The sequence below is a fragment of the Netta rufina genome (genome assembly GCF_964035555.1).
Source record: "Netta rufina genome assembly, chromosome: 18".
NCBI lineage: Eukaryota > Metazoa > Chordata > Aves > Anseriformes > Anatidae > Netta > Netta rufina.
In genome coordinates this window covers 11,004,008-11,029,746 of record NC_140142.1, presented here as the reverse complement: position 1 = coordinate 11,029,746, position 25,739 = coordinate 11,004,008, and the positions used below count along the sequence as shown (strand labels likewise).

Below are 25,739 nucleotides of genomic sequence, written 5' to 3'. Positions count from 1 at the left end.
GCCCGTCTGGGTTCCTTCTCTGCATTTCACCATGTCCAGTGGGGAAAAGGACCTGGTGCCTTGATGGCTCAGATTTACCATTGCAGGTGATATTGGCCTCTTCTCGGCGGTCATCACACGACTGCGGATGCCAGGGAGCAGAGGGACACTGCCAGAAGGAGCTGTTGCTCTTCCCACACTCCACGTGATCCAGCCATGCGGTGCCAGACAGCTCGGCATAGTTAGAATCTGTTTCCAGTTCCCCTTCATTCCCACAGCCCAGCTCCTTGCACACCAGTGACACCGTCTCGGTGGTCATGGAGTTGGAGCAAACGCTGCCCCACGTCCCGTTGTAGAAAACCTGCAGGCGCCCGGAGCAGCCATCGCTGTTCTCCAGCCTCAGGGCCATGAACTCTGGAAGGAGGAAAGATCCCAGGGACGTCCTTGGCTGTCAGCCACTGATGGCCTTGGCCCTACCTGGCTCTGCCCTCACCCCAGCCTCACTGGCCCCAGGTCCCAGCCCCACTCCCAGCACAGACCTGAACAGATGACTCCCACGTCCTCCTTGTGCCTGCAGTTGTGCTGCCCCCAGGCCTCGGCAGGGCAGTCCCAGAGAGCAGCTTCGGCCCCGGAGCAGTTGACGCCATCCAGCCAGATCTGCCCGGAGCCCTCCCCAAACCGAGCAGAGCCGGCTGCCTCCAGGGCCCCTCCGCAGCCCAGCTGGCGGCAAACGACGGCGGCGTCGGCCAGGTCCCAGGCGTCGTCGCAGACGGTGCCCCAGCGCCCCTGGTAGTAGATCTCCACTCTCCCGGCACAGCGCCCGGCCCCGTCCGCCAGCCGGACCCGCCGGCTCCCTGCAGCAGGGAGAACCCTGACCCTCAGGGACTGGCTGCCCTCCCAGCCCCACACCTGGGGGACGTGCAGCACCACTCACCCCGGCACACGGCCCCCACGTCCTCCATGATCCCTGCTGCTGGTATGCTCTCAGGTAAGGAGGTGTTGCAGAGGCTCAGGTCCGCCTCGTGCCCTGCACACCGCACCCCACGCAGCCCCACAGGTCCTCGTCCTCGCTCGGCCTTCACGGGGGTGTAGGCTGCCTCTGCCTCTCCGCACTGCAGCTGCCGGCACACCACGCTGGCCTCCTGCATGTCCCACTGCTCATCCAGGACTCTGCCCCACGTCCCGTGCTGGAAGACCTCCACGCGCCCGTCGCACTGGCTCCCTCCACCCACCAGCCGCAGGGGCATGGGGTGAGTTAGGCCTATTGAGAGGAGTAATTCAGCCAGGCACTGCCATGGGGTGCAAAGCTGTGGGTGGCCGTGTCACACACCAGGGGCAAATGGACTTTGCAGCACTGCCCAGCACTCACCTGAGCAAATGACAGCAGCAACATTCTCCTGGGAGCACGGCGAGGCCCCCAGGGCAGTCACCGGGCACTGCCCCAGGTGGGCTTCAGTCCCGTCACAGTGGAACGAATCTCTCCAGACGGGGCCGGTTCCTCTCCCAAAATGCCCTCCTCCAGGAATGGACTCAGCAAAGCCACAGCCGAGGTGCCGACAGAGAACGTGGGCGTCCGACAGGTCCCAGCGGGAGGCACACAGGGTGCCCCATGTCCCCAGCACGTCGACCTCCACCCTGCCCTCACATGCTGTGCTGCCGTTCACCAGCCTGAACCCTGTGTACTCTGGGGACAAAGGAGGGTGAGAGAGGCCACATTTGTGCTCTTGCTCCCACAGGAGCTGCAGGAGAGGCCAAAGGGACAGCGTGCCTTTCTCCTCCTGCAGCACTCTCATTTTAGGGCTGCAGACCACCACCTCACCCCACCTGTCCCCCACCCAGCACAGCCCAGTGCCCACCCTGCTCTCCTGCTCCCACCACAACCCCCATCAGCATTATTACATCTCAAGTCCTTACGTGTGCAGGTGACATGAATGCCATTGCTGTGGGTGCAGGCCTTGTCCTTGGGGGCCCCCCAGGGGCAGTAAAGGATGGTGGATTCATTCCCCACACACTGCAGCTCTCTGTCCCAGACAGGACCGGCCCCTTCTCCCAGCTGAGCTGCCCCATGGACAGACAGGGCTGTGCCACACTGCAGCTCGCTGCACACCACCTCGGCAGCTTTGGCACCAAAGTGGGAGTGACAGACAGCTTTCCACTGGTCCCTGTCATAGACCTCCAGATTTCCTGAGCAGGGGCTGTTTCCTCCAACCAGCCGCACAAATCCTGGAGCAACCAAGGAGACCTGTGAGTTCCCAGAGCCCTCTGGCACTTCCATGCCCACCTCCCACCTCATCCCTGAGGTGGCCACATGCAGAGCCCCACGGCCAGCCCAGCAGCTCTTCGTGGGTGCTGACGGCACAAAGAGTTCAGTGCCCCCCTGCTGATCCTCAGAAACCTGCCCAGACTCATGGGCTGCCCTCTCTCCCAGCCCCCAGCCACAGGCACTGCTCAGAAAAACTGCTGCTGCTTAGAGTCCCTGGGCTGCCCGGTCCCAGACCCATCAATGAAGCACCTATAGCTCGTGGGCCCAGGGAAATGGGTCCAGGCACTGGGGGCTGCTGCAGCTGGCTCTGCCCTGCTGGGCTCAGGCCACGCTGAGGAACCCCTTGGAGCTGCCAGAAAGCCCCCGGTGCTGCTGTTACATGGAGCACATCTGGGGAGCAGGTAAAGGGGGGTCCTCAGGTAGGGACAAAGTGTGGTGCTGGGCATGGACGACCCCAGCCACCACCACACATGGAGCAAAAGAGCAGGCAGAGAGCAGCCCTGGGCTGACATGAGCTCCCGGTATGAGGGCAGGCACCGAGGAGACCCAGGAGGTGCTGGCACAGCCCCTGCGGCACAGGGCAGGTAGGAGAGGCTGGGCAGCAGGTCAGCATGGCCTGGAGGGGCCATGTCCCTGGGGGCTGGCTCTCATGGGGTGACCCCGGGATAGGAACAGGGTGCTGCTTGCCACCCTGCTTCTCTGCCCAAGCCCAGTGCTCCTGCCCTCTGAGCAGCCCCTCTGCTTTGGCCGAGGTTCTCTTGTCTGCTGGGGTTACAACCCAAAAGTCCTGGGCCATTGCACGCCCTTCCCTGAGGCTGCTGGTGGCTGGGGGAGCTGCTCTAGATTCCCCTGGCATAGGGACCAGCCTGCCAGACAGGGCCTGTGTGAATGGAGGAGAAAAATGGGAACCAGGCAGCACAATGTGTAAGGGTGAGGGGTTTCCCCTCCCAGCTCCGGGCACCTCCCCAGGGTTGGCTGCTCCAGCTTCAGGGCCAGGCTCAGTGTGCTCCCACTGGGCTTTCTCCAGGGACAAGGGACACCAGCAGTGACAGACCCAGCTCAGAATGCAACTTGACACACAGAGCCATGTTCTGGTGTCCACTTGTTGCTTCCTGAGCTCACAGCCAGGTCCCTTAAAAGTGTCCTCATCCCAAAGGTAGGGAAGAAGTTCAGTCCTTACCTGAGCATGTCACTCCAGCATCCTCCGTGTTATCGCAGTCTGTTTGACCCCATCCGTTGTGCATGCAGTCAGACAGGGCAGACTCAGTGCCATTACAGTGAACGTTATCCATCCAAATGGAACCAGATCCTTTCCCAAAGTGTGCTAATTGAAGAGCTTCAAGAGCAACCCCACAGCCCAGCTGCCTACAAACCACTGCAGCATCGAAGATGTCCCAGGAGTCATCACACACGGTCCCCCACTGGCCATGATATTTCACCTCCACTCTCCCAGCACAGCGCCTGTCACCATCCGCCAGCCTCACCTCTGCAGCCCCTTCAAACACCAACATGAGAAGGGTGAGGAGAGCTGCGAGCCGCACAATGTGGGTCTGTGAGTGCTTCCTGCCTAGGCAGAGTCACCGTCCCCAGGGTGGGAGCCCTGTTCCCAGAGACTGTCACTGAGGTGTTGAGGGGGTCCTTCCTCTGCCCATGTGCTGCACTGGTCTGGGGGTGCCCAATTCCAGGCCTACTGGGACATTTGCTGCCCCACAGTCCTCATAACAAACTTTTCCCACCCCAGTAGCCCCCTGCCCCTGCCCATGCCCACCCACACACCACCCCCAGTCCTGCACAGGGCTCCCACTCCTCCCCTGACCAGAACCCTCTCCAAAGCCCCATGACTCTAGCCCCATACTTCTTCCTATCCATCACTTTCCCCAGGCACCTCTCAAAGGCACCAAAACCCAGGAGCTGATGGCAGCCTGGCCGTTGACTGATGCTGGTGGACGTGGGTGGCTCTGAGAGCTGAAGTCACCTTTGTGCCACCAGCAGCAATAGGGTCTAATGCAGGAAGTCAAAGCCCCTCTGAGTTCCTTCTCTGCATTTCACCATACCCAGTGGGGAAGTGGACCTGGTGCCTTGATGGCTCAGATTTACCATTGCAGGTGATGTGGGTCTCTTCTCGGAGGTCATCACATGACTGAGGATTCCAGGGATGAGAAGGACACTGCCAGAAGGAGCTGTTGCTCTTCCCACACTCCACGTGATCCAGCCACGTGATACCAGACAGCTTGGCATAGTTTAAGAATATTTCCCAATCCCCTTCATTCCCGCAGCCCAGCTCCTTGCACACCAGTGACACCGTCTCGGTGGTCATCGAATTGAAGCAAACGCTGCCCCACGTCCCGTTGTAGAAAACCTGCAGGCGCCCGGAGCAGCCATCGCTGTTCTCCAGCCTCAGGGCCATGAACTCTGGAAGGAGGAAAGATCCCAGGGACGTCCTTGGCTGTCAGCCACTGATGGCCTTGGCCCTACCTGGCTCTGCCCTCACCCCAGCCTCACTGGCCCCAGGTCCCAGCCCCACTCCCAGCACAGACCTGAACAGATGACTCCCACGTCCTCCTTGTGCCTGCAGTTGTGCTGCCCCCAGGCCTCGGCAGGGCAGTCCCAGAGAGCAGCTTCGGCCCCGGAGCAGTTGACGCCATCCAGCCAGATCTGCCCGGAGCCCTCCCCAAACCGAGCAGAGCCGGCTGCCTCCAGGGCCCCTCCGCAGCCCAGCTGGCGGCAAACGACGGCGGCGTCGGCCAGGTCCCAGGCGTCGTCGCAGACGGTGCCCCAGTGCCCCTGGTAGTAGATCTCCACTCTCCCGGCACAGCGCCCAGCCCCGTCCACCAGCCGGACCCGCCGGCTCCCTGCAGCAGGGAGAACCCTGACCCTCAGGGACTGGCTGCCCTCCCAGCCCCACACCTGGGGGACGTGCAGCACCACTCACCCCGGCACACGGCCCCCACGTCCTCCATGATCCCTGCTGCTGGTATGCTCTCAGGTAAGGAGGTGTTGCAGAGGCTCAGGTCCGCCTCGTGCCCTGCACACCGCACCCCACGCAGCCCCACAGGTCCTCGTCCTCGCTCGGCCTTCACGGGGGTGTAGGCTGCCTCTGCCTCTCCGCACTGCAGCTGCCGGCACACCACGCTGGCCTCCTGCATGTCCCACTGCTCATCCAGGACTCTGCCCCACGTCCCGTGCTGGAAGACCTCCACGCGCCCGTCGCACTGGCTCCCTCCACCCACCAGCCGCAGGGGCATGGGGTGAGTTAGGCCTATTGAGAGGAGTAATTCAGCCAGGCACTGCCATGGGGTGCAAAGCTGTGGGTGGCCGTGTCACACACCAGGGGCAAATGGACTTTGCAGCACTGCCCAGCACTCACCTGAGCAAATGACAGCAGCAACATTCTCCTGGGAGCACGGCGAGGCCCCCAGGGCAGTCACCGGGCACTGCCCCAGGTGGGCTTCAGTCCCGTCACAGTGGAACGAATCTCTCCAGACGGGGCCGGTTCCTCTCCCAAAATGCCCTCCTCCAGGAATGGACTCAGCAAAGCCACAGCCGAGGTGCCGACAGAGAACGTGGGCGTCCGACAGGTCCCAGCGGGAGGCACACAGGGTGCCCCATGTCCCCAGCACGTCGACCTCCACCCTGCCCTCACATGCTGTGCTGCCGTTCACCAGCCTGAACCCTGTGTACTCTGGGGACAAAGGAGGGTGAGAGAGGCCACATTTGTGCTCTTGCTCCCACAGGAGCTGCAGGAGAGGCCAAAGGGACAGCGTGCCTTTCTCCTCCTGCAGCACTCTCATTTTAGGGCTGCAGACCACCACCTCACCCCACCTGTCCCCCACCCAGCACAGCCCAGTGCCCACCCTGCTCTCCTGCTCCCACCACAACCCCCATCAGCATTATTACATCTCAAGTCCTTACGTGTGCAGGTGACATGAGTGCCATTGCTGTGGGTGCAGGCCTTGTCCTTGGGGGCCCCCCAGGGGCAGAAGAGGATGGTGGATTCATTCCCCACACACTGCAGCTCTCTGTCCCAGACAGGACCAGCCCCTTCTCCCAGCTGAGCTGCCCCATGGACAGACAGGGCTGTGCCACACTGCAGCTCCCTGCACACCACCTCGGCAGCTTTGGCACCAAAGTGGGAGTGACAGACAGCTTTCCACTGGTCCCTGTCGTGGACCTCCACACTTCCTGAGCAGGGGCTGTCCCCTCCGACCAGCCGGACAAATCCTGGAGCAACCAAGGAGACCTGTGAGTTCCCAGATCAGGCAGAGAGCAGCCCTGGACTGACACGAGCTCCCGGTATGAGGGCAGGCACCGAGGAGACCCAGGAGGTGCTGGCACAGCCCCTGCGGCACAGGGCAGGTAGGAGAGGCTGGGCAGCAGGTCAGCATGGCCTGGAGGGGCCATGTCCCTGGGGGCTGGCTCTCATGGGGTGACCCCGGGACAGAAACAAGGTGCTGCCTGCCACCCTGCTCCTCTGCCCAAGCCCAGTGCTCCTGCCCTCTGAGCAGCCCCTCTGCTTTGGCCGAGGTTCTCTTGTCTGCTGGGGTTACAACCCAAAAGTCCTGGGCCATTGCACGCCCTTCCCTGAGGCTGCTGGTGGCTGGGGGAGCTGCTCTAGATTCCCCTGGCATAGGGACCAGCCTGCCAGGCTGGGCCTGAGTGAATGGGATGACAAAGATGGAAACCAGGCAACACAATGGGGAAGGGTGGAAGCTTTCCTCTCCCAGCACCTCCCCAGGGTTGGCTGCTCCAGCTTCAAGGTCATGCTTGTTGTTGGCACCTGGGCTGTGCTTTTCCCAGGGACATGTGACAGACTGAGCTCAGAAGTGCCCTGACCCATGAGCTGTTACCCTTTTCCCTTGTCCCAGTCTCAAAAAGTGGGTAATAGGCTTAACCCATACCTGAACATATCACTCCAGCATCCAGATTGTGAGAACAGTAGGATTCACCACGTCCTGCATGACTGCAGTCAGACAGGGCAGACTCCTTGCCATTACACGCAACAGCAACCATCCAAATGGGCCCAGATCCTGGCCCAAAGTGTGCTTTGTGAAGAGCTTCAAGAGCAACCCCACAGCCCAGCTGCCTACAAACCACTGCAGCATCGGACATGTCCCAGTTGTAATGGCACACGGTCCCCCACTCGTCATGGAGTTTCACCTCCACTCTCCCAGCACAGCGCCCGTCACCATCTGCTAGCCTCACCTCCGCAGACCCTTCAAACGCCAACACAGGAAGGGTCAGGAGAGCTTCCAGCCCCATACTGTGGGTCTGTGAGAACCCCCTCCCCAGGCAGAATCACAGGCCCCAGGGTGGGAGCTCTGTCCCCATAGGCTTTCCCAGGGGCAGTGTGGGGTCCCTGTTTTCTCCATGGGCTATGCTGGGATGAGGGTACTCAGCTCTAGCCCTCCTGAGCCATTCGCTGCCCCACAGCCCTCAGCACCTCCTCCCACCCCAGTGGACCCCTGCCCTCGCCCATGCCCACCCCCACACAGCCCCCAGCCCTGCACAGGGCTCCCGCTCCTCCCCAGCCCAGTGTCCCCCATACAGCCCCATGCCCCTGAGCAGCTTCCATCGCCTATTGTCTGCCACAGGCACCTCCTAAAACCACTGTCCAACCCAGGAACTCTAGGGTGACCACAGGGCACTGAATTGATCACAAGGATCCCAAAAAACTTTCCTCGTCCCTGCTGTCAGATCAGTCCCTGTGCTTGGACAGAGCCCCAGGAAGGACACCTCTCTACCACTTCTGGGTGCAGACACCCCAGTCCCCTTCTGATAATGGGACACAACCTGCCCTCTTGGAGTCAGTGTTTCCCCAGATCCCAGGGGCAGGGAACAGCACACAAGCCCTCTGGGGCACCCCAGACAGTGGCTGTGCCCTGGAGATCACTGAGGGCCACTCTCACTGTCTGGGACTCTTCCAGATGAAAAGGTACAGTGCTGGGGAAGAAGGGCTCACAAAAGGGTCCCCAAGGACAAGGAGTCTAGAAATGATGCCAGGCATGGGTTGCCATAATCATGGGAGCTGTGGAAATGGATTACCCCCTCCCACCCAGACAGGCACAGATTAAAACACAGGGCTGAGGGACTGAGAACCTTCTGCCTCTCATTTCAGTGGTGCCTGAAAACCACCCCACTCCCAGAGTGATACCATTGATCCCACTGCTGCCCACTGGCCCCAGGCTGTGGAACAGAGAAGCTGGCACTTACCTCTGCAAGGCTGCACCCAGAGGAACAGCCACAGCACCCAAGGGAAAAGGAGTCCCTCTGTCCCCATCCTGAGGCTCCTGCCCTGACAGCAATGCCCTGCTGCTGGAGCTCCTGGGGATCCACGAGGCAGTGGATGTGGTGGGAGGGCAATATATCTGTGCAGATGCTGTCCCAGCTGCAGGAGGAGCCAATCGAAGCAGCAGGCACCTTTTTAGACATTATCGGCACTTATCTCCCCTCCGACGCAGCCCAGCTCTCCAATGAACTTCTCCAGTGCTCTTCATGACCATATATGAGGGACGGCTCCGCTGCGGCTCTCACGTCACTGCGGTGGGACATCATCGTGGGGTAGGGCTGGGTGTGGGGGCAGATGGCTCTGACACCCCTTGCAGCCTGCTGTGGGAGCACGGAGCATCTCCTAAGCTGTAGCATCCAAGAGCCCAAGGTGTGATTGTCCGGCCGTCTCTGAGCCATGGGATCCAGGGGACTGGTCCTGCAGCGGGGCTGTGTTAGTCTAGGAAGAGACCAGCCCCTGCCCCTGCTACAGCCCCCGCTATGCTGGCAGCAGCAGCTGGGAAAGGCCCTTGGGCAGGGCCAGAGCCCCATTATGGGGGTGCTGCCTGTCCCGTCCCTCCCCAGGGAGCCTCCTGTGGGGTCCCGGCAGCAGCCAGAGCTGGTCCAGGGCCTGCCCTGGCAGCAGAGCTGCAGCCCAGAGCCTCAGGCGTCTCCCTGGCTCTCAGCGTGTCACCCAGGGGCCGTTATTCCCCGCGGCGGGTCGGGAGCTGGAGCCTGCCTGCCACTGCAGGTGCACAAACCGCAGCCCACGTGACATGGCGCCCGGGCAGGAAGACGGTGGTTTCCTCCTGGCCCCGTGCCCAGGCATGGCCCTGCGGTGCCTCCCAGCCTCCTCACAGCTCCAAGCATGGAAGAGTCCAAGAAGTGTTGGGACAATGTTCTCAGACGTATAGTTTATTATATATATATATATATATATATACACACATATATATATACACACACATATATATACATATAATATTTTTAATGGATCACAAATTTTTATAAATACATACAAAAGTATATATTTTACTTATACACTATTATGTTATATTATTATGTATTTCATTAGATTACATATTATTAATAATATTTTATATATTATTATATTTATAAAAATATATAAATAGATTTTATATTATATATATTTATATATATATTTATATATTTTTATATATAATAATATTTTATATATTATTTATATATAATAATATTATTTATACATAATAATATAAATAATAATATTTGATATTTTATATATTTAAATAATATTTTATATTTTAATATTTTATATTTCATATTATGTGTTATGTATATTACCAATAATATATATCATATTACATTATGTTATTTGATATATCTTTATATTACATACAGTATTCTAGTATATTATATAGTATTATGTTATATTATACAGTATATTATATAATAATAATTATTTTATATATTTTATTTTATTTTATTTTATTTTATTTTATTTTATTTTATTTTATTTTATTTTATTACCTTAATTTTATACACATTACATATATATAATCTTTATTTTATATATGTATTATACTTTTAAATATTTTTTTATTTATTTATAGCTTTTATAATTATTAAATATATATATATATTTTTTTTTGGTCTGGTGGCTGGAGTTGGACTCTCTGATCTTCAGTTCTTTCCAACTCGGGATATTTCATTATTCTGACCAATCCAGCTCCAGGTGATGCCATAGCATCTTCACCTGCCATGGGCTTGCTCCTGGCCTGTAGTCAGGCAGCAATGACCTCACAAACACCTACACAACTCTTGGTCTGCCAGCTCCTCAGGCACCAGTGGCCTCACAGGTACAATGCATGGGTCTTGCCCTGACCTATCAGCTAATTGATCACCAATGACCTCCCCACAGACCTACACAAGCCATGTGCTTATTCCTGGCCTCCTGGCTTCTCAGGCACCAGGGTCCTCTCAGCATCTAGCACAGGCCATGTTTGCTCTCGGCCTGTCAGCTACTCAGGCACCACTGGCATCGCAGGAACATTCACCTGCCATGGGCCTGCTCGTGGCCTATCAGATCTTCAGCTGACAGTGACCTCATAAGCACAGATGATCTATTGGAAGATGTCGGAGTCCCTGCCCATGACAGGGGGTGGGTGCTCATGATCAGCTGGCTGTTGACCAACATCCCCAGGTGCTTTTCTTCTGGACAGCTTTCCAGCCACTCTTCCCCAAGCCTATGCTGCATAGGATTGATATGATCCAAGTGAAGGAGCTGGCACTTAATCATTGTTGAATGTCATGTGATTGGACTCAGTCCATCAATCTGGCCTTTCCAGATGCCTCTTAAATGCTTTCCTTCCTCAAGAAGATCAACTGTCCCAACTAACTTGTTATCATCTGCAAATGTACTAAGGGTGTACTTGATCCTCTCAGTCAGATCATCCATCAAAATAGTAAACAAAGCTGGACCCAGTACAGAGGCCTGGGGAATGCCACCCACGACCATCCACCAACTGGATTGATCTCTCTTCACTCAGACTCTTTGAGCATGGCCATCCAGACAGTTCTTCAGCCAGCAAACTGTACACCTGTCCAAGCCATGAGCAGATGGATAGGTTGTCATTCTGCAGGGCTGCTGCTACTGAGTCCACACTGAGAAGATGTAGCTCCTTGTATTAGGCTTTTTGTGATGCCCTGTGCTCAGTCCTTTCAAATCAACTAAGCATGAATTTGGTGCTTGTGATGAGCTGGTTCTCAGCTCTTGTTCTAGTTACTTGCTAGCATGTATCATTGTTGTTGAGTTTATACAGCACTGGCATTCTTGCATTCCCTTTTGTCTCTGTTTGCTTGAGTCTGCATTGTCAATGGTCGTTCAGGAATACTGGAGGGGTGGCTGCGGGGAAGCATGAGGTTGCATCCGTCATGGTGGGACCTCGGTCAGCATTCACAGTGCAGTGACTCAACTGTGACACAGACAGGAATTCTATCCTTTGAGGGAATCCCAAAGGTAATTCCTTCTTGAAGGGTGATGCCATCCTGAGTCGTGTCCTTGCCTGTGCAGCATCTGTCAAATGGCTGATATAAGTTTCTCCTCAGAAGAAAGTCCCTATCATGAGGGGCTGTCTAGAGCTGGGCTCCTCTCCACAGTTCTGACACAGAGTCTTCTCTTGCAGGGGCTCTCCAAGGGCTGCATCCTCCTTCAGGCCACATCCACCTGCTCCCACATGGGGTCTTCCATCAGCTGCAGTGTGGAGATCCGCTCCAACATGGTGCACCACAGGTCTCACGGAGAACTTCTCCAGCACCTGGAGCACCACCTCACCCTCTTTCTTCACTGACCTTGCTGTCTGCAGGGTTGTTTTCTCTCACAGTTTCTCAATCTTCTCTCCCAGCTATTCCCTCACGTCATTTTCAACCCCTTTCTTTAAAAAAGTTCTCACAGATGTACAAACAGCATTACTCATTGGCTGAGTTTGGCCAGCAGCATGTCCCTTTTGGAGCCAGCTGGAAGTGGCTCTTCTCTAAGAAGGGGCAGCTTCTGGACTCTCCTCACAGACACCTGCTCTGCAGCTGCCCCTGCTAAAAAACCCTTTCCGTGTAAGTCCAATACAACCTCCCACCCACAAAGTAAAAACAGAGCCCAGACAAGCAGCAGCAGACCCATGAGCTGGCAATGGCAAGGCACATCAAGGCCTTCTAGCAGAGGCAAACCCTGGGAGAACTGCTCTGAGTTTTTTTGGCTCTGCCCTCCATGGATGAGATCAAACAAGGAGGGTTTTGGCAGGGGTTGAGCTATTCCTCACTTGTGCTTAGGTGGGAGGTTAGAAACCAGCCCAGGTGTTTGTACCAAACCCAACACACACACACATATCCCAGAGCAACAGGGACTGCACTACCACAGGCCACCTCTGCACACCTGTGCATTTCCCTACAGGACACATTGGGTGACACACACCTTGGACATTCCAGGATGAAGGGGCCTCTGCAGAGATACTGGAGCTTGGCTCAGGGCATGTGCTAACCCTGCTCTGGGCTGGAAAGATTCCCAAAGTGCTCAGTGCAGTATTTCCAGCCTGTAGAATTCAAGTAATAGTCAAACAAGCTTTGAGAATGTGCCCCGACACATACCTGTACAGCCATGGGCCTCCTGCTGCCTCCTCACACCCTGAATAACAGCTAACCTCAGCAGAGCATCCCCACCCATCTCCTCTTTGAGTCCTGTGACCTGACCACATCCATGTCACCTCACCTGCCTCCTCCAAGACCAAGCGATTGCTGCAGGACCTCTCAAACCCTGCCCAGCCTCATGAGTTCAAACAGCTTCAGTTAGGTGTCTAGACCACAGGAATACAGGATTTGGGGATTAGGTGTTCAGGTTAGGGTTTAGGGATTAGATCTAGGCTTCCAGGGTTAGTGTTTGGGCAGCGTATCAGAGGGAGGCCTGTGTTTACTGCTTTGGGTAGTAAACACAGTCTGTGTGTAGTGTAGAGACTATGTTATTTGTTGGGATTTTCTTCAGGGCTCTGTTGAGGAATCATATCATCAGTGCTAAGGATGAAAGGCTGAGGAATAGGTTGAGAAATGAGCTAAGAGTGTATGGTAAGGCCTTATGGGTTTGGGACTTGGCTAACCAATGCCAGGTGAGGTTTGAGGTAAGTAGTGGATTCCTTGCAGAGAGAGGGATAGCATTTAGATGTAGGGGTAAGTAGGGCTTACGGTTACTGCTTCAAAATATTGCCAGGGCTTGACATGGATGTTTTCCTAGTAAGTGTTGCAGCTCAAAGTCTTACCTGAGCCCCTCTCACCTCTTCCAAATCTTTCCTTTCTGTTAGCCAAACCCCTCTTGTCTCCACCAGATTTCCCACCTTTATTCACCCAGCATTCCCCTGGCCTCCCCAAATGTGTCACCCTGTTGGGGGCAGCTTTCTGATGGCCTTTATGACCTCGGAGGCTCTGCCTCCCTGCTGTTGTCCAGACAGGGGCTGGGACAGAAGTGACCTCACAGCCAGCATCTACAAGGCTACAAGGAGCTGCTGTGCTCAGGAGGCCTCTTCCCAGCCCACTCCCCCCAGGAGCACTGGGTGCAGGGGATTGTGCCCTGCACAATCCCGCAGGTACTCTGCCTGCCAACCAGTTCCTGCTTCAGAAGGCCTGCCACACATCCAGACTCATGTTTCTCCCTTTGGACCTTCAGCTCCTCCAGGATTGCTTTAGAGGAAATTGCCACCTTTGTATGGACAAGTGAGTCAAGCACTGAATGTGTGTTTAAGAGAAACATCAAGAACTTGTCAGAAAAATGTTGTAAGAGCTGAAAAATTGCTTCAGGTCCATTCTCAGGGGACAGAATCCTCTAAGGGAAATGAAACCAAGAAACCGTTTGTCCCAGAGGAAATGATGGCACCCATAGTTTATAGTCTATGGCACTTGTGCTCACATAGGTCCATCTCACTGCACCAATACTATTGTCAGTCTCATATGGACAAGGGAAACAAGGATTTCTGATTTAGCCATTTGGTGTCCTTCCATGTAGAAACAAACCACCTGTGTGAGCTGGGAGAAGAGCCCAGTGCTGGGAAAGGTGGTTGTGAGGGGCCGCTTTCGGACCACTGCCCTGGGGCAGCATCTGCCAGGGTGTCAAGAGAACAAGGGCCCACCCCAGCCCCTGCTCTGCTGCTCCTCCCTGTCTCTCTCAGTAGGCCAGCCCAGCCCAGCCCCTTCCCAGCTCTCTACACCTCCCTGTCCTCTCCCCAGCCCAGCCTAGCAGAGCAGCTCAGGCTAGTCTGGCCCCAAAGCTGCAAATGAAGCCGGGGAGATCAGTGGCAGTGTCTCTGCTGCAGGAGATGCCCTGCCACTCCCCTCCACCCCCCCCCCCAGCTTGGCCCTGGGGCTCCTCAGGCAGCACCACTGCACACACTCAATGCCCTGCTCTGCTCCTGGGACATCCCATGTCCCACACAGCCTTGCCCCAGCCCAGCACATCTGGGCTGGCCTTAGCAGCCATTCCTGCAGACCCTGCCCATGCTGCCCACAGCCGCTGAGCTGGCGGTGCTGCTCTGCAAAGTGAGGGGCTGTGGTGTGTGGGGCCTTGCATTGAACTTGTGTGATTACCTTTTATTGCACAGATGCTATGAGAAAGTCTTCACTGACTCACTTAAAGTGTTGTTGCACATTTATACAGCCTCCATATGAGACAGAACAGTTTCACTCATTCGTAGTAGTGGGGGGAATTAAAATATTTATGTAGGAATGCAATGAGCACAAGCAGTCATAATGACAATAAAAAAGGAAAGGAAATGAAAGGGAAAGGGAAGGGAAGGGAAGGGAAGGGAAGGGAAGGGAAGGGAAGGGAAGGGAAGGGAAGGGAAGGGAAGGGAAGGGAAGGGAAGGGAAGGGAAGGGAAGGGAAGGGAAGGGAAGGGAAGGGAAGGGATAAACATAAGCCTAGAAGGGGATGTACTAGGATTCATTATTAGAGAGTGAAGGGATCTTTATGAGTATTGAAAAATATCCCACATACTTGTTTCCTAACCGCAACCTTGAGCTCCTTGTTCTTCATGCTGTAGATGAGGGGGTTCACTGCTGGAGGCAGCACTGCCAGCAAAAGGTTGAGAAATGGCAAAGAGATGGAGGGGGACTTCAGGTAGGTAAATATAGCAGTGCTGAGAAACAGGCAGACAACAGCCAGGTGAGGGAGGCACGTGGAAAAGGCTTTGTGCCGGCCATGCTGTGAGGGGATCCTCAGCACAACCCTGAAGATCTGCATATAGGACAGCACAAGGAAAATAAAACAGCCAGATGCTAAAACAGCACTAACCACAAGAAGCCCAATTTCCTGGAGGTAGGCATCAGTGCAGGAGAGCTTGAGGATCTGGGGAATTTCACGGAAGAACTGGTCCAGGACATTGCCTTGGCAGAGGGGGAGGGAAAAGGTATTGGCAGTGTGCAGCACAGCATAGAGAAATGTACTGCCCCAGGCAGCTGCTACCATATTGACACAAGTTCTGCTGTCCATTACTGTCCCATAGTGCAGGGGTTTGCAGATGGCAATGTAGCGGTCATAAGCCATGATGGTGAGAAGATAAAACTCTGCTGAAAGAAAAAAGAAAAAGAAAAATACCTGAGCAGCACAACCTGCGTAGGAAATGGCCGTGATGTCCCACAGGGAATTGGCCATGGCTTTGGGAACAGTTGTGGTAATAGTGCCCAGGTCAATGAGAGAGAGGTTGAGGAGGAAGAAGTACATGGGGGTGTGGAGGTGGTGGTTGCAGGCTACGGCTGTGAGGATGAGGCCGTTGCCCAGGAGGGCAGCAAGGTAGATGCCCAGGAAGAGCCCGAAGTGCAGGAGCTGCAGCTGGCGTGTGTCTGCAAATGGCAGGAGGAGGAACTCAGTGGGGAAGCTGCTGTTGGACATTTGCTGCCTCTGGGCATGGTTGGCTGTCCATGTTGGAAAAGATATAGACAATTAGGACAGGGTTTTTGAGCAAAACCCACTTCATTTCTCACAGACCCTTTGCACACCCACTTTCATTCTCCCCATCTCAGGATGGTATAGTTATAGCTACCCAGCTGGCAATATGCTCTGTGTTAGTTGAGTGCACTGTGAGAAACCTGGAGGCTTCCTCACAGAAAGCCCCCCACTTCTGGGGAGGTTCCTGTTGGTGGATGGCCTGAGATCTGAGAAGGGAATTTGTAGCTTTGTCCATGTGGCACTAATCTCCAAGCCCAGCATTCAGCATTTCTGTTGGCACCCATGGCCATCTGCCCCTGAGACAAGATCACTGGGAGGGATTCTTCTGCTTACAATCATAGAATCATTAAGGTTGGAAAAAACCTCCAACATCATCTGGCCCAACCATTCTCTTATCACCAATATCACCCACTAAACTATGGCCTTAAGTATTACATCCAAGTTTTCCTTAAACACCCCCAGGGACGGTGACTCCAACACCTCCCTGGCAAGCCATTCCAATGCCTGACCACTCTTTCTGGGAAAAACATTGCTCCTAATTTCCAAACTGAACCTCCCTGGTGCAACTTGAGGCGATTCCCCCTTGTCCTACTGCTGGTTATCTGTGCGAAGCGGCTGACCCTCAGCACCCCACAACTTCCTTCCAGGTAGTTGTAGAGTCCTTTCTCTTCACCTTCTTCAGTGACCAGGTGACAGAGCCAGTAACCACTGAGACAAAGCCTGTTCTCACCTCAGCCTGTCCTCTGCTCTTTCTCTCCAGGCATGAGAATTGGAGAGGGCAGGCTGGAGGAAACAAGAGTCACTGTGCTGTGTGCCCTTGGTGAATTGTACACATTGTACAGAAAGGCTGTGCAGTAGCTTCATGCTCATTCTTCAGAAGATGGGCTGTGACACGGGGTCATACTGATGCCACTCCATAGGGCTTAGCTTCTCCCACTACACCTGTGCAATGTTCTCAAAGGGGTAACCATCCTTGTCTTCGGGCCGATGTGAAGTGCCCTAAGGATCAGTACTTGCGAAGGCAGAGCCAGATCATTTCTCAGTCCTCTTGACTGCCCTGCCAGGAGCTCCACAGGTTAGAAGGGCCCTTTGGCACCTTGTTCCCCTGCAGACACCTCCTGAACACCAGTGTCTGATCCTCAGCTGAACTCCTCCCCACCACTCCAAGGAGCTGACACACCCAAGAGCCCCAGCTGAAGAGAAAGTCTGAAACAGGCAGAGGGAGAAGGACAAGCAGCATGACCGAGAGAGGGGAGGGGAGAGACAGATGAGCAAGCAGAAAGGGGTTGCCCTGCCAAGCCATGCCTGCTGCCTGCCAGGCAGCACCATGGCAGAGCAGTGGCTCTCAGCCCATTGCTGAGCACTGGGACAGGGCACATAACAGGAAAGGAAGATCTGCCTTCTTCTGGGGCTCTGGCTACACAGGAGGCAGCTGCTACCCAGGACCCCCCAGCCCAGAGGGCAGTGGCTCTGCTGGGTGGGAGAGGAGAGCTGAGGGGGGTTGCTCAGGGACGGAACCTGCACTGCAGGGGATGGCAGGAGGTGCCTATATGTCCTCTGCAGCAGGGTTTCCCTTTGCAGTTCCCTCTCCCTGCTGATCTCTGCTGCCTGCAGCCGTTCCTGCCAGGAGCTGCTTCTCTGTCGCCACATCTGTGCCCTGCCAGTGCTCCCAGAACCCATCCCATCTGCTGTGCTCAGCTCTGCCCTGCACCCTCTCAGTGTGTGCATGTGCTGAACAGCAGGTCACAAAAGCCCTGATGAAACTGGGAAGGTGGTGCTGCTGCATTATGAAGGACTCTTGGTACTGAATGCTCTTTCTGAGGTTCCTCATAAAATCTGGGGTGACATGAAATCTCTACTCTGTACAGCTCTGTTTCCATTCCCATCCTGACGAACCAAAGCGAGGTGAAAGCACAGCTTCAGGAAAGCCTCAGACTTGACCTTCCTTTTAAGAGTCTGCTCTGACATGGTCTGGGGGTGCCATGGAGCTGTGAGCTGCCTAACCCAGGCAGAAGTCTGAAGGCATCAGCAGGACCCTGCCATGCCCTTCCCTGCCCAGGGGCCTCTTTCCACACGCAGCTTCTTCCCGCAGCACCCTGGGCAGCTTCCCAGGCAAGCTGAGTGCTGAGCCTGGCAGGCGGCAGAGGCCCTGCCCCAGCACACAGCCCCTGGGGCACAGCAGGGACCCTGCTCTGCACCACAGCCCTGGCCACCCCTGCCTGCACCCTGCCTGCACAGCCTTCAGCCAGCCCCATATGAATGAACCCCCATGTCCTGTACTTCTGACAGCTGTGCCTGGTTAACCCTGCTCTGGAGTATGTCATTTATACAGTAGAGACAATAGAGTCCTTCTGAAAGATCCCATAGGCTGTGGGAAATGTCAGCAAATCTGGAGATGGCACCAGGAACAACAGCTTCATTGCCCTGCAGCCAGAGACTTACCCTGTTCAGGGCTGTGAAGATTTCTCCCGCAGTGAGCTCTCAGCATCCCCCCTCCACACTGCCTTTAACATCTCCCTCCCTTCTCTCAGCCACCCTTGTCCCCTGCAGGCAGTGCCCCCAGCCCTGCTGCGCTGTGCAGAGGAGCTGCTCCTGGGCAGAGCTATCTCTCTGTCTCGCTGCCTGCTTGCCAGGAGCTCCCCTTGGGCTCAGGAGCCCAGCCCAACTCAGCAGCACAGGGAGCTCTTGACAAGTCCTTGGACCTCCAGAGGAATCAACTTTGAAACAGGCTGATGCAATCACTGATTTTTTTTCTCTCAGCTGGGAATGATCACTTATTTCCAGTAGTGTGTTTTCCCCTAATTTGAAAGAAGGGTTTGGCGTGAGAGTACTCTTTTCTTGTCCCATTATGAGATCAGACACCCACAAAGTGACAGGGAGGCTGCATCCCATCTCTTCCAAATGTTTGTTGATATTAAGTGGGAAATTTTTTGACATAAACTGAAATCCCTCTGTGCACATAAGCTACACAACCAATTGCTGACCTGCAGGATCATTGTATGCTAGAATCCTTTGGGTCTGAATGGACCTTAAAGACCATCTAGTCTCAACCCCCGTGCCATGGGCAGGGAAACTTCTCCTAGGCCAGGTTGCTCAAGGTTCCGTCCACCCTGATCTTTGGCCAGTTTGGTTAGGCTTTGGAACAGGTTGTTCAGGGACGTGGTGAACTCACCTTCCCTGGGGATGTTTAAGGAAAGCTTCATGCCTGGGACACTGTTTTGAGCGTAATATCGATGGTTGGGTGATGGTTGATTTGGAGGTCTTTTCTAACCTTAATGGTTCTATGATTCTATGAATTGTAGGCCTCCAGGATCTAAGAACCATAGAATGCTTTGGGTTAAGGACATTAAAGACCATCTAGTTCCAGCCCCCTTTCCACGGGTAGGGGCTAATCCCACGAGATCGGGTTTTTCAAGCTCTCATCCACCTTTATGTTGAACACTACCAGGGAGGGGGCACCTACAACTTCTTTGTGTAGTCTTTTCCAGTGTCTCACCACCCTTTGTGTGAATAATTTCTTCCTTAGATCTGATCTAAATCTACTCTCTTTTAATTTAAAACTTGTTGTCCTAGCACTACACTCCCTGAAAAAGGGTCTTTCCAGCTCTCTCCTATTTTTCTCCATCTGTTCTGCTAAGGAGGGTGAGGGCGAGAGTGGCTGTGGGGAGCTTGGTTACCTCCTGGGGATAAAGCACAACACATCCAGAGACACAAACATGACCAACAAGTGATAAAGAAGGCAGTGAAGGGAACCAAACATGGTCAGTCACACTGGCTGGTGAGAACATGCGAGAGAGAGAAAACACTTCTTGCAGTCAGGGTATCTGATCAGGGACCTTGTCAGTTGGGAAACCAAGGGAAAATGGGAAATGCTGGTAAAAGGACATGTCCTATGAGGACAGCCTGAGGACCCTTTGGCCATCTAGTCTGGAGAAAAGAAGGCTGAGGACTGACCTCATTGCTCTCAACAACTTCCTGAGGGGGAGAAGTGTTGAAGGAGGGGATGATCTCTTCTCTCTTGTAACTGATCACACAACATGTGGGAATGGCACATAGATGCACCAGGGGACATTCAGATGGGGCATTAGGAAATTTTTCTGTACTTTGAGGGTGATCAAACACTGGAACAGGCTTCCTAGAGACCTGGTTGATGCCCCATGTCTGTCAGTGCTCAAGAGGCATTTGGACAATACCCTCATACATAGTCTCTAATTTTTGTTTAACCCTTAAGAGGTCAGGAAGTTGGACTAGATGACCTTTGAAGGTCCCTTCCAACTGAACTATTCTGTTCTAATCACTACAGACTTGGCTAAGCCCCATTTGTGTATTGGAAGGCCACAATAATGTCTACTGGAGTCTTCTCAAGGCTAAGCAATCCTAACTTTCTCAGGCTGCCTTCACTGGAGGTGCCCTTCTTGTGCATGGCATACTTTTGTTAGCGGTGTAGTGGGCTGCAGGGAGTGCTTCAGTTAGTTGTCCTTGCTGTGCCAAAGAATCATAAAATGGCTTAGGTTGAATGGAACCTAAAAGATCTTCTTGTTCCGATGTCCGTGCCTTAAGCAGGCATGCCACCTACTAGATCAGGTTGCCCAGGGCCTTCTCCGGTTTGGCCTTGAACACCTCCAGGGACGGGGGATCCATAGTTTCTTTGCACAACCTCTTCCAGTGACTCACTATCCATGCAGTCAAGAATTTCCTCCTAACATCTAGTCTAAATCTATCCTCAGTTACTTGAAGACCTTTCCCCTTGTCCTATCATTATCAACTCGAGTAAAGAGTCCATCTCCATCCTTTTTTAAGAGCCCTTTAAGAACTGAAGGGACACAATGAGGTCTCCTCAGAGCCTTCTCTTCTCCAGGCTGAACATCCCCAGCTCTCTCAGCCTTTTTTCATAGGAGAGGAGCTCCAACCCTCTGATCATCTTTGTGGCCCTCCTCTGAACTTGCTCTAACAGGTCCACATCTTTCTTGTGCTGGGGTCCCCAAACCTGAATGGAGTACTCCAGGCGGGACCTCACGAGGGCAGAGTAGAAGGGGACAATCACCTTACTCGGTCTGCTGGCCATTCCTCTTTTGATGCAGCCCACGATGCAAACTTCACAATGTTTTGCACACCCCCAACCTACATGTCATGGGGAGCAGGATGAGAAACGGAAACCCTTGATGCTGTGCAGACATGGTTCATCGATATGTGAGTATCTAATATTTAATCTAAATCTACCCTTTTTTACTTGAAAGCTTTTGCCCCTTGTCCTATCACTACATTCCCTGGTAATGAGTCCTTCCCCAAGTTTCCTGTAGGCTCCCTTTATGTACAGGAAGGTTGCTGTAAGGTATCCCCAAAGCCTTCTCTTTTCCAGTAAATAATAATGATAATGATAATGATAATGATAGTCGTCATCATCATCATCATAGTTCTCCCAGTCTCCTCTCTTAGCAGACGTGCTCTAGGTCATTTTTGTGGTCCTCCTCTGGTCCTGCTCTACTAAGTCCATGTGTCTACTGAGGTGAGCTGAGACATGAATAAAAAGATAGGCATTTATTTAACTATTTAAGCAACACTAGCGAAATCTGTTTTTGTCTTTTATTGGTGGTATGAAGAACATTGCAAATGGCTACACATCTGCCTGTCAATGGCAAATGGTGAATAATAAAATAATAAGTTCTGTTCTTTGTTTGTTTGTTGGTTGGTTGTTTTGTTGTTGTCGTTGCTTGTGTGCACATCTAGCTGTTAAACTGTCTTTTTTCCAGCCCACTTTTTTTTTTTTTTTCACTTTTACCTTCAGTTCTTTTCAAAACACCCCACTAGGTAGGAGGAATGAGCTCGTAGCCCTGTGGTGCTTAGCTGCCTACCAGGTTTAATCCACCACAAAACTTTACTGAAGTCAAAGTGTATCGATATCCACTGCTCTGCCCTCTTCTGCCAGGCCTGTTATTTCATCAGGGGCATTTCATGTCCCAGTTGGTCAAGAGTGACTTCCCCTACATGAAGATATCACAACTGCTCGTGATGATATTATTGTTGCTCCTGTGCCTGGAATAGGGTTCCAGGATGAGCTGGTCCATCACCTTTCCTGGGATGGAGTGGAGCCTAAGCAGCCTGCACTTCCCTGGGCCCTCCTCCTTGCCATTCTTGCAGCAAAGATGGACATTTGCTTTCCTCCAGTCTTGGGGCACTTCTGCTATTCACCAGGATTGATCCAAGATGACCAAGGATGGCCTTGAAAGGACATCAGCCAGCTCCTTCCACTCTCATGGGTGAATCCCCTCAGGTCCAATAGAATCACAGAATCTTAGAATGGTTTGGCTTGGAACGGATTTTATACATCATCCAATTACAACCCCCCTGCCATGGGTAGGGACACCTTCCACTAGATCAGGTTGCTCAAAGCCCCATCCAATCTGGTCTTGACCAATTCCAGGGATGAGGCATCCACAACTTCTCTGGGCAATCTGTTCCAGTGCTTCACCCTCCTCAGAGCAAAACATTTCCTCCTTAAATCTAATTGAATCCTACCCTTCTTTAGGTTAAAACCATTAGTCCTTGTCCTATCACTATACTCCCTGACAAGGAGTCCCTTCCCAGCTTTTTGTAGGCTTCCTTTGGGTATTGGAGGGCTGCTATACAGTCACCCTGGAGACCTCTCTCCTCCAGGCTGAACAACCCCAACTCCCTCCCAGCTCTCCTCTCCAATAGGAGAGGTGCTTGAGACTCTTAATCATCTTTGTGTCCCTCCTCTGCACTCATTCTAATACTTCCATGTCCTTCTTGTGCTGGGGACCCCAGAGATGAATGCAGGACCCCAAGTGAGTTCTCACAAAAGCAGAGCAGAGGGGGAGAATCACCTTCCTTCACCTGCTGGCCATGCTTTTGTTATAAATGGCTCAGGATTCAAATTAGGATTAAATAAAAAAAAATAGGATTTATTAAAAGAATATAAAGGAATAGAGGTAAGCAAACAGCACTGGGTGCACCGGCAGTCTCCGCTCCACCAGGACGCACACCAGTTACATCAAGCAGCTGATTTTTATGCTCCTAGACTAATAAATATTCATTACTACTTCTAAAAAAAAATAGATTATTATAATTAGCTTCCGGGGTGCAGTCCCTCCTACTGGAGCATGCGCAATCTCCTCTGGGGTCTCTTCTGGGGGTCTCTAGGGGTCTTTCATGCTGAAGGCTCATAGTCTTCCTCTCCCCCTTTGTACTTACTGGGCACCATACCAAGTTTATAGAACATCCTCTTCAAGTCTTGTCTCCCAGCCGTCCTTCAGCTTCTTTCTCCTTCCTCTTTATCTCTCGGCCCCCCCTAACCAGATACCAAAGATCCACATAGTATCCCATAACAGTCACTAGTTGTTATCAGTTGTTCTGAAACTCCCAGACACACGAGTAATTAAAACATTCTTCCCCAGCCATTCACAGACACATCTATAGCAGTGTTAGAAATAGAAGTCCGGAATAACAAAAGCAAACAGGTTCATAAATTTAAGAAGTGATAAATTGACTAGAATGAGGGGGAGACTGGGACACACTGCATCTGTGGTTCAAGAATTAAATTGCCAGTGCAGGGCCCAGAGGCAGACAGGATTCAAACAGAATTGTTCTTTATGGACACGAATTGTTAAAACATTCCTCACACTTTCTTTGATGTAGCCCAGGATAATGTTGTTTTTCTGTGCTGCAGGCACACATTGCTGGCTCATGTTGAGCTTCTCATCCACCAGCACCCCCATGTCCTTCTCCTCAGGGCTACTTTCGATCCTTTCTCTACCCAGCCTGTAAATATGTTTGGGATTGCCCCAGTCCAGATTCAGGACCTTGCACTTGGCCTGGCTGAACTTCATGAGGTTCACACAGGTCCACCTCTCAAGTCTGTCAAAGTCCTTCTGGATGGCTTCCCTACCCTCCAGCATGTTGACTTCTCCACATAGCTTGCTGTCATGAACAAACTTGCTGAAGGTGCATTTGATCCCACTGGCCATGTCACCAACAAAGATGTTAAACAGTGCCAGTCCAATACTGACCTGTGAGGAACACCACTCGTTACTGATCTCCACTTGGACATTGAGTCATTGACTGCAACTCTTTGAATGCAACTATCCAGCTAATGCCTTACCCACTGAGTGGTCCACTCGTCAAATCATCGTCCAATTTAGAGACAAGGATATCATGGGGGACAGCATCAAATGATTTCCACAGTTCCAGGTAGATGATGTTAGTCCTTCCTCTATTCGCCAGTTCTGTAACCCTTTTGTAGAAGTCCAGATGATTTGTCAGATATCACAGATTTGTCAGGCAATCCATAGACTTGTATATATCCCATTTTGTCAAGTATGCCCTGACCTGATCCACTCCCTCCAAGTGCCCATGCCCCAGACCTTCCTACGTTCTCTGTGACCTGGGATTCCTGAAGGTCAGTCTTGCCAGTAATAACTGAGGTGAAGAAGGAATTCAGTACCTCAACTTTTTCCCTGTCTCATTTCAACTGGTATTGGGCCTCATTCAGCAGTGGGTCCACATTTTCTGGAGCCTTCCTTTTGCCACCTATATACTTTCAGAAGCCCTTCTTACTGCCTTTGAAATCCTTGGCCAAGTTCAATTACAGGTAGGTTATAGCTTTCCTAAACTCACAGGATTCTTCCATGCAGATAGGTGAGGAGGCCAAAGACGGCTCTCCTGATGGCCAAGATTTTGAGCTTGCTATTTGTGAGCTATACTACCCTCCCCTCTGAATCAGCTCCACCATCTCATGGTCGCTGAAGGAAACCATGATGCAATTAGACAAATATGACCTAACTGCTCTCATGGAAACGTGGTGGGACGGTTCACACAAGTGGAAGCACTGAGGGTTACAAGCTCTTCAGAAGAGATAGACAGCGAAGAAGGGGAGGGAGTATTGCCCTGTATGTTAGGGAAAGGATTGATTGCAAAGAGATGCCTCTGAGAAACAGCCATGGACAGGTCGAGAGCTTGTAGGCAAAAGTTAAAGACCGCACCAATAAAGGACACCTTCTGGTTAGGGTGTTCTCCAGGTTACCTGATCAAGAAGAGCTTGTGGATGAGGCCTTCATGCTTCAACTACAAGAAGTGCCATGCTCACATGCTCTCATCCTGATGGGAGAATTCAGCTACTCGGGTGTCTGATGGAAAAGCTACAAAACATACTGTAAGCAATTCAGGAGACACATAGAGAGTGTTGAGGACAAGTTCCCAGTCCAGGTATACAGAGCAACTAGAGAAGTGTTACTGGCACTGGTGCTCACTAGTGCTGACAAACTCATGAAAGAGGTTAAGATTGGAGGCAGTCTGGGCTGCAGTGACAATGTCCTAGTTAAGTTTGTGATCTCAAGGAATGTGGGCCTGGCGAAGAACAAAGTCAGGACCTTGAACTTCTGAAGAGCCAACTTCAAGCTACTTAAAGACCTTGTGGACGAGATCCCCTGGAATACTGTCCTTAGGGACAAAGAAGCTGAACAGAGCTGGCAACTCTTTAAGAATGTTCTCCTTAGAGCATAGGAACTCTCCATCCTCCTGCATAAGAAAGTGGGCAGGGAGGGCAGACAACTGGGGCATCTGAGCAAGGACCCGATGGTCAAACTGAGGCACAAGAAGGAAATGCACAGGCAGTGGAAATGGAGACACGTGGCCAGGGAGGAGTACAGGGATGCAGTCTGGATATACAGGGATGGGATCAGGAAAGCCAAGACACAGACAGAACTGAGCTTGGCAAGGGATGCAAAGAATGACAGGAAGGGATTCTAGAGGTACCTTG

At 52.8% G+C, this 25,739-nt stretch overlaps 1 protein-coding gene across 1 annotated transcript in view; it reads right to left on the bottom strand.

The window, feature by feature from the left end:
- LOC311216469 (scavenger receptor cysteine-rich type 1 protein M130-like) overlaps nucleotides 1–23,949 on the bottom strand; it is a gene marked incomplete at both ends in the record, with an annotated part of 28,720 nt that extends 4,771 nt beyond the window's left edge. Inside the window, 13 exons of the mRNA XM_084298004.1 lie at nucleotides 79–393; nucleotides 519–833; nucleotides 914–1,240; nucleotides 1,349–1,663; nucleotides 1,894–2,202; nucleotides 4,340–4,654; nucleotides 4,780–5,094; nucleotides 5,175–5,501; nucleotides 5,610–5,924; nucleotides 6,155–6,298; nucleotides 7,330–7,455; nucleotides 15,628–15,771; nucleotides 23,871–23,949. Coding sequence (XP_084154130.1) covers nucleotides 79–393; nucleotides 519–833; nucleotides 914–1,240; nucleotides 1,349–1,663; nucleotides 1,894–2,202; nucleotides 4,340–4,654; nucleotides 4,780–5,094; nucleotides 5,175–5,501; nucleotides 5,610–5,924; nucleotides 6,155–6,298; nucleotides 7,330–7,455; nucleotides 15,628–15,771; nucleotides 23,871–23,949 — 3,346 coding nt within the window. The remainder of the gene's footprint in view (nucleotides 1–78; nucleotides 394–518; nucleotides 834–913; nucleotides 1,241–1,348; nucleotides 1,664–1,893; nucleotides 2,203–4,339; nucleotides 4,655–4,779; nucleotides 5,095–5,174; nucleotides 5,502–5,609; nucleotides 5,925–6,154; nucleotides 6,299–7,329; nucleotides 7,456–15,627; nucleotides 15,772–23,870) is intronic.
- Nucleotides 23,950–25,739: the final 1,790 nt, after the last annotated feature.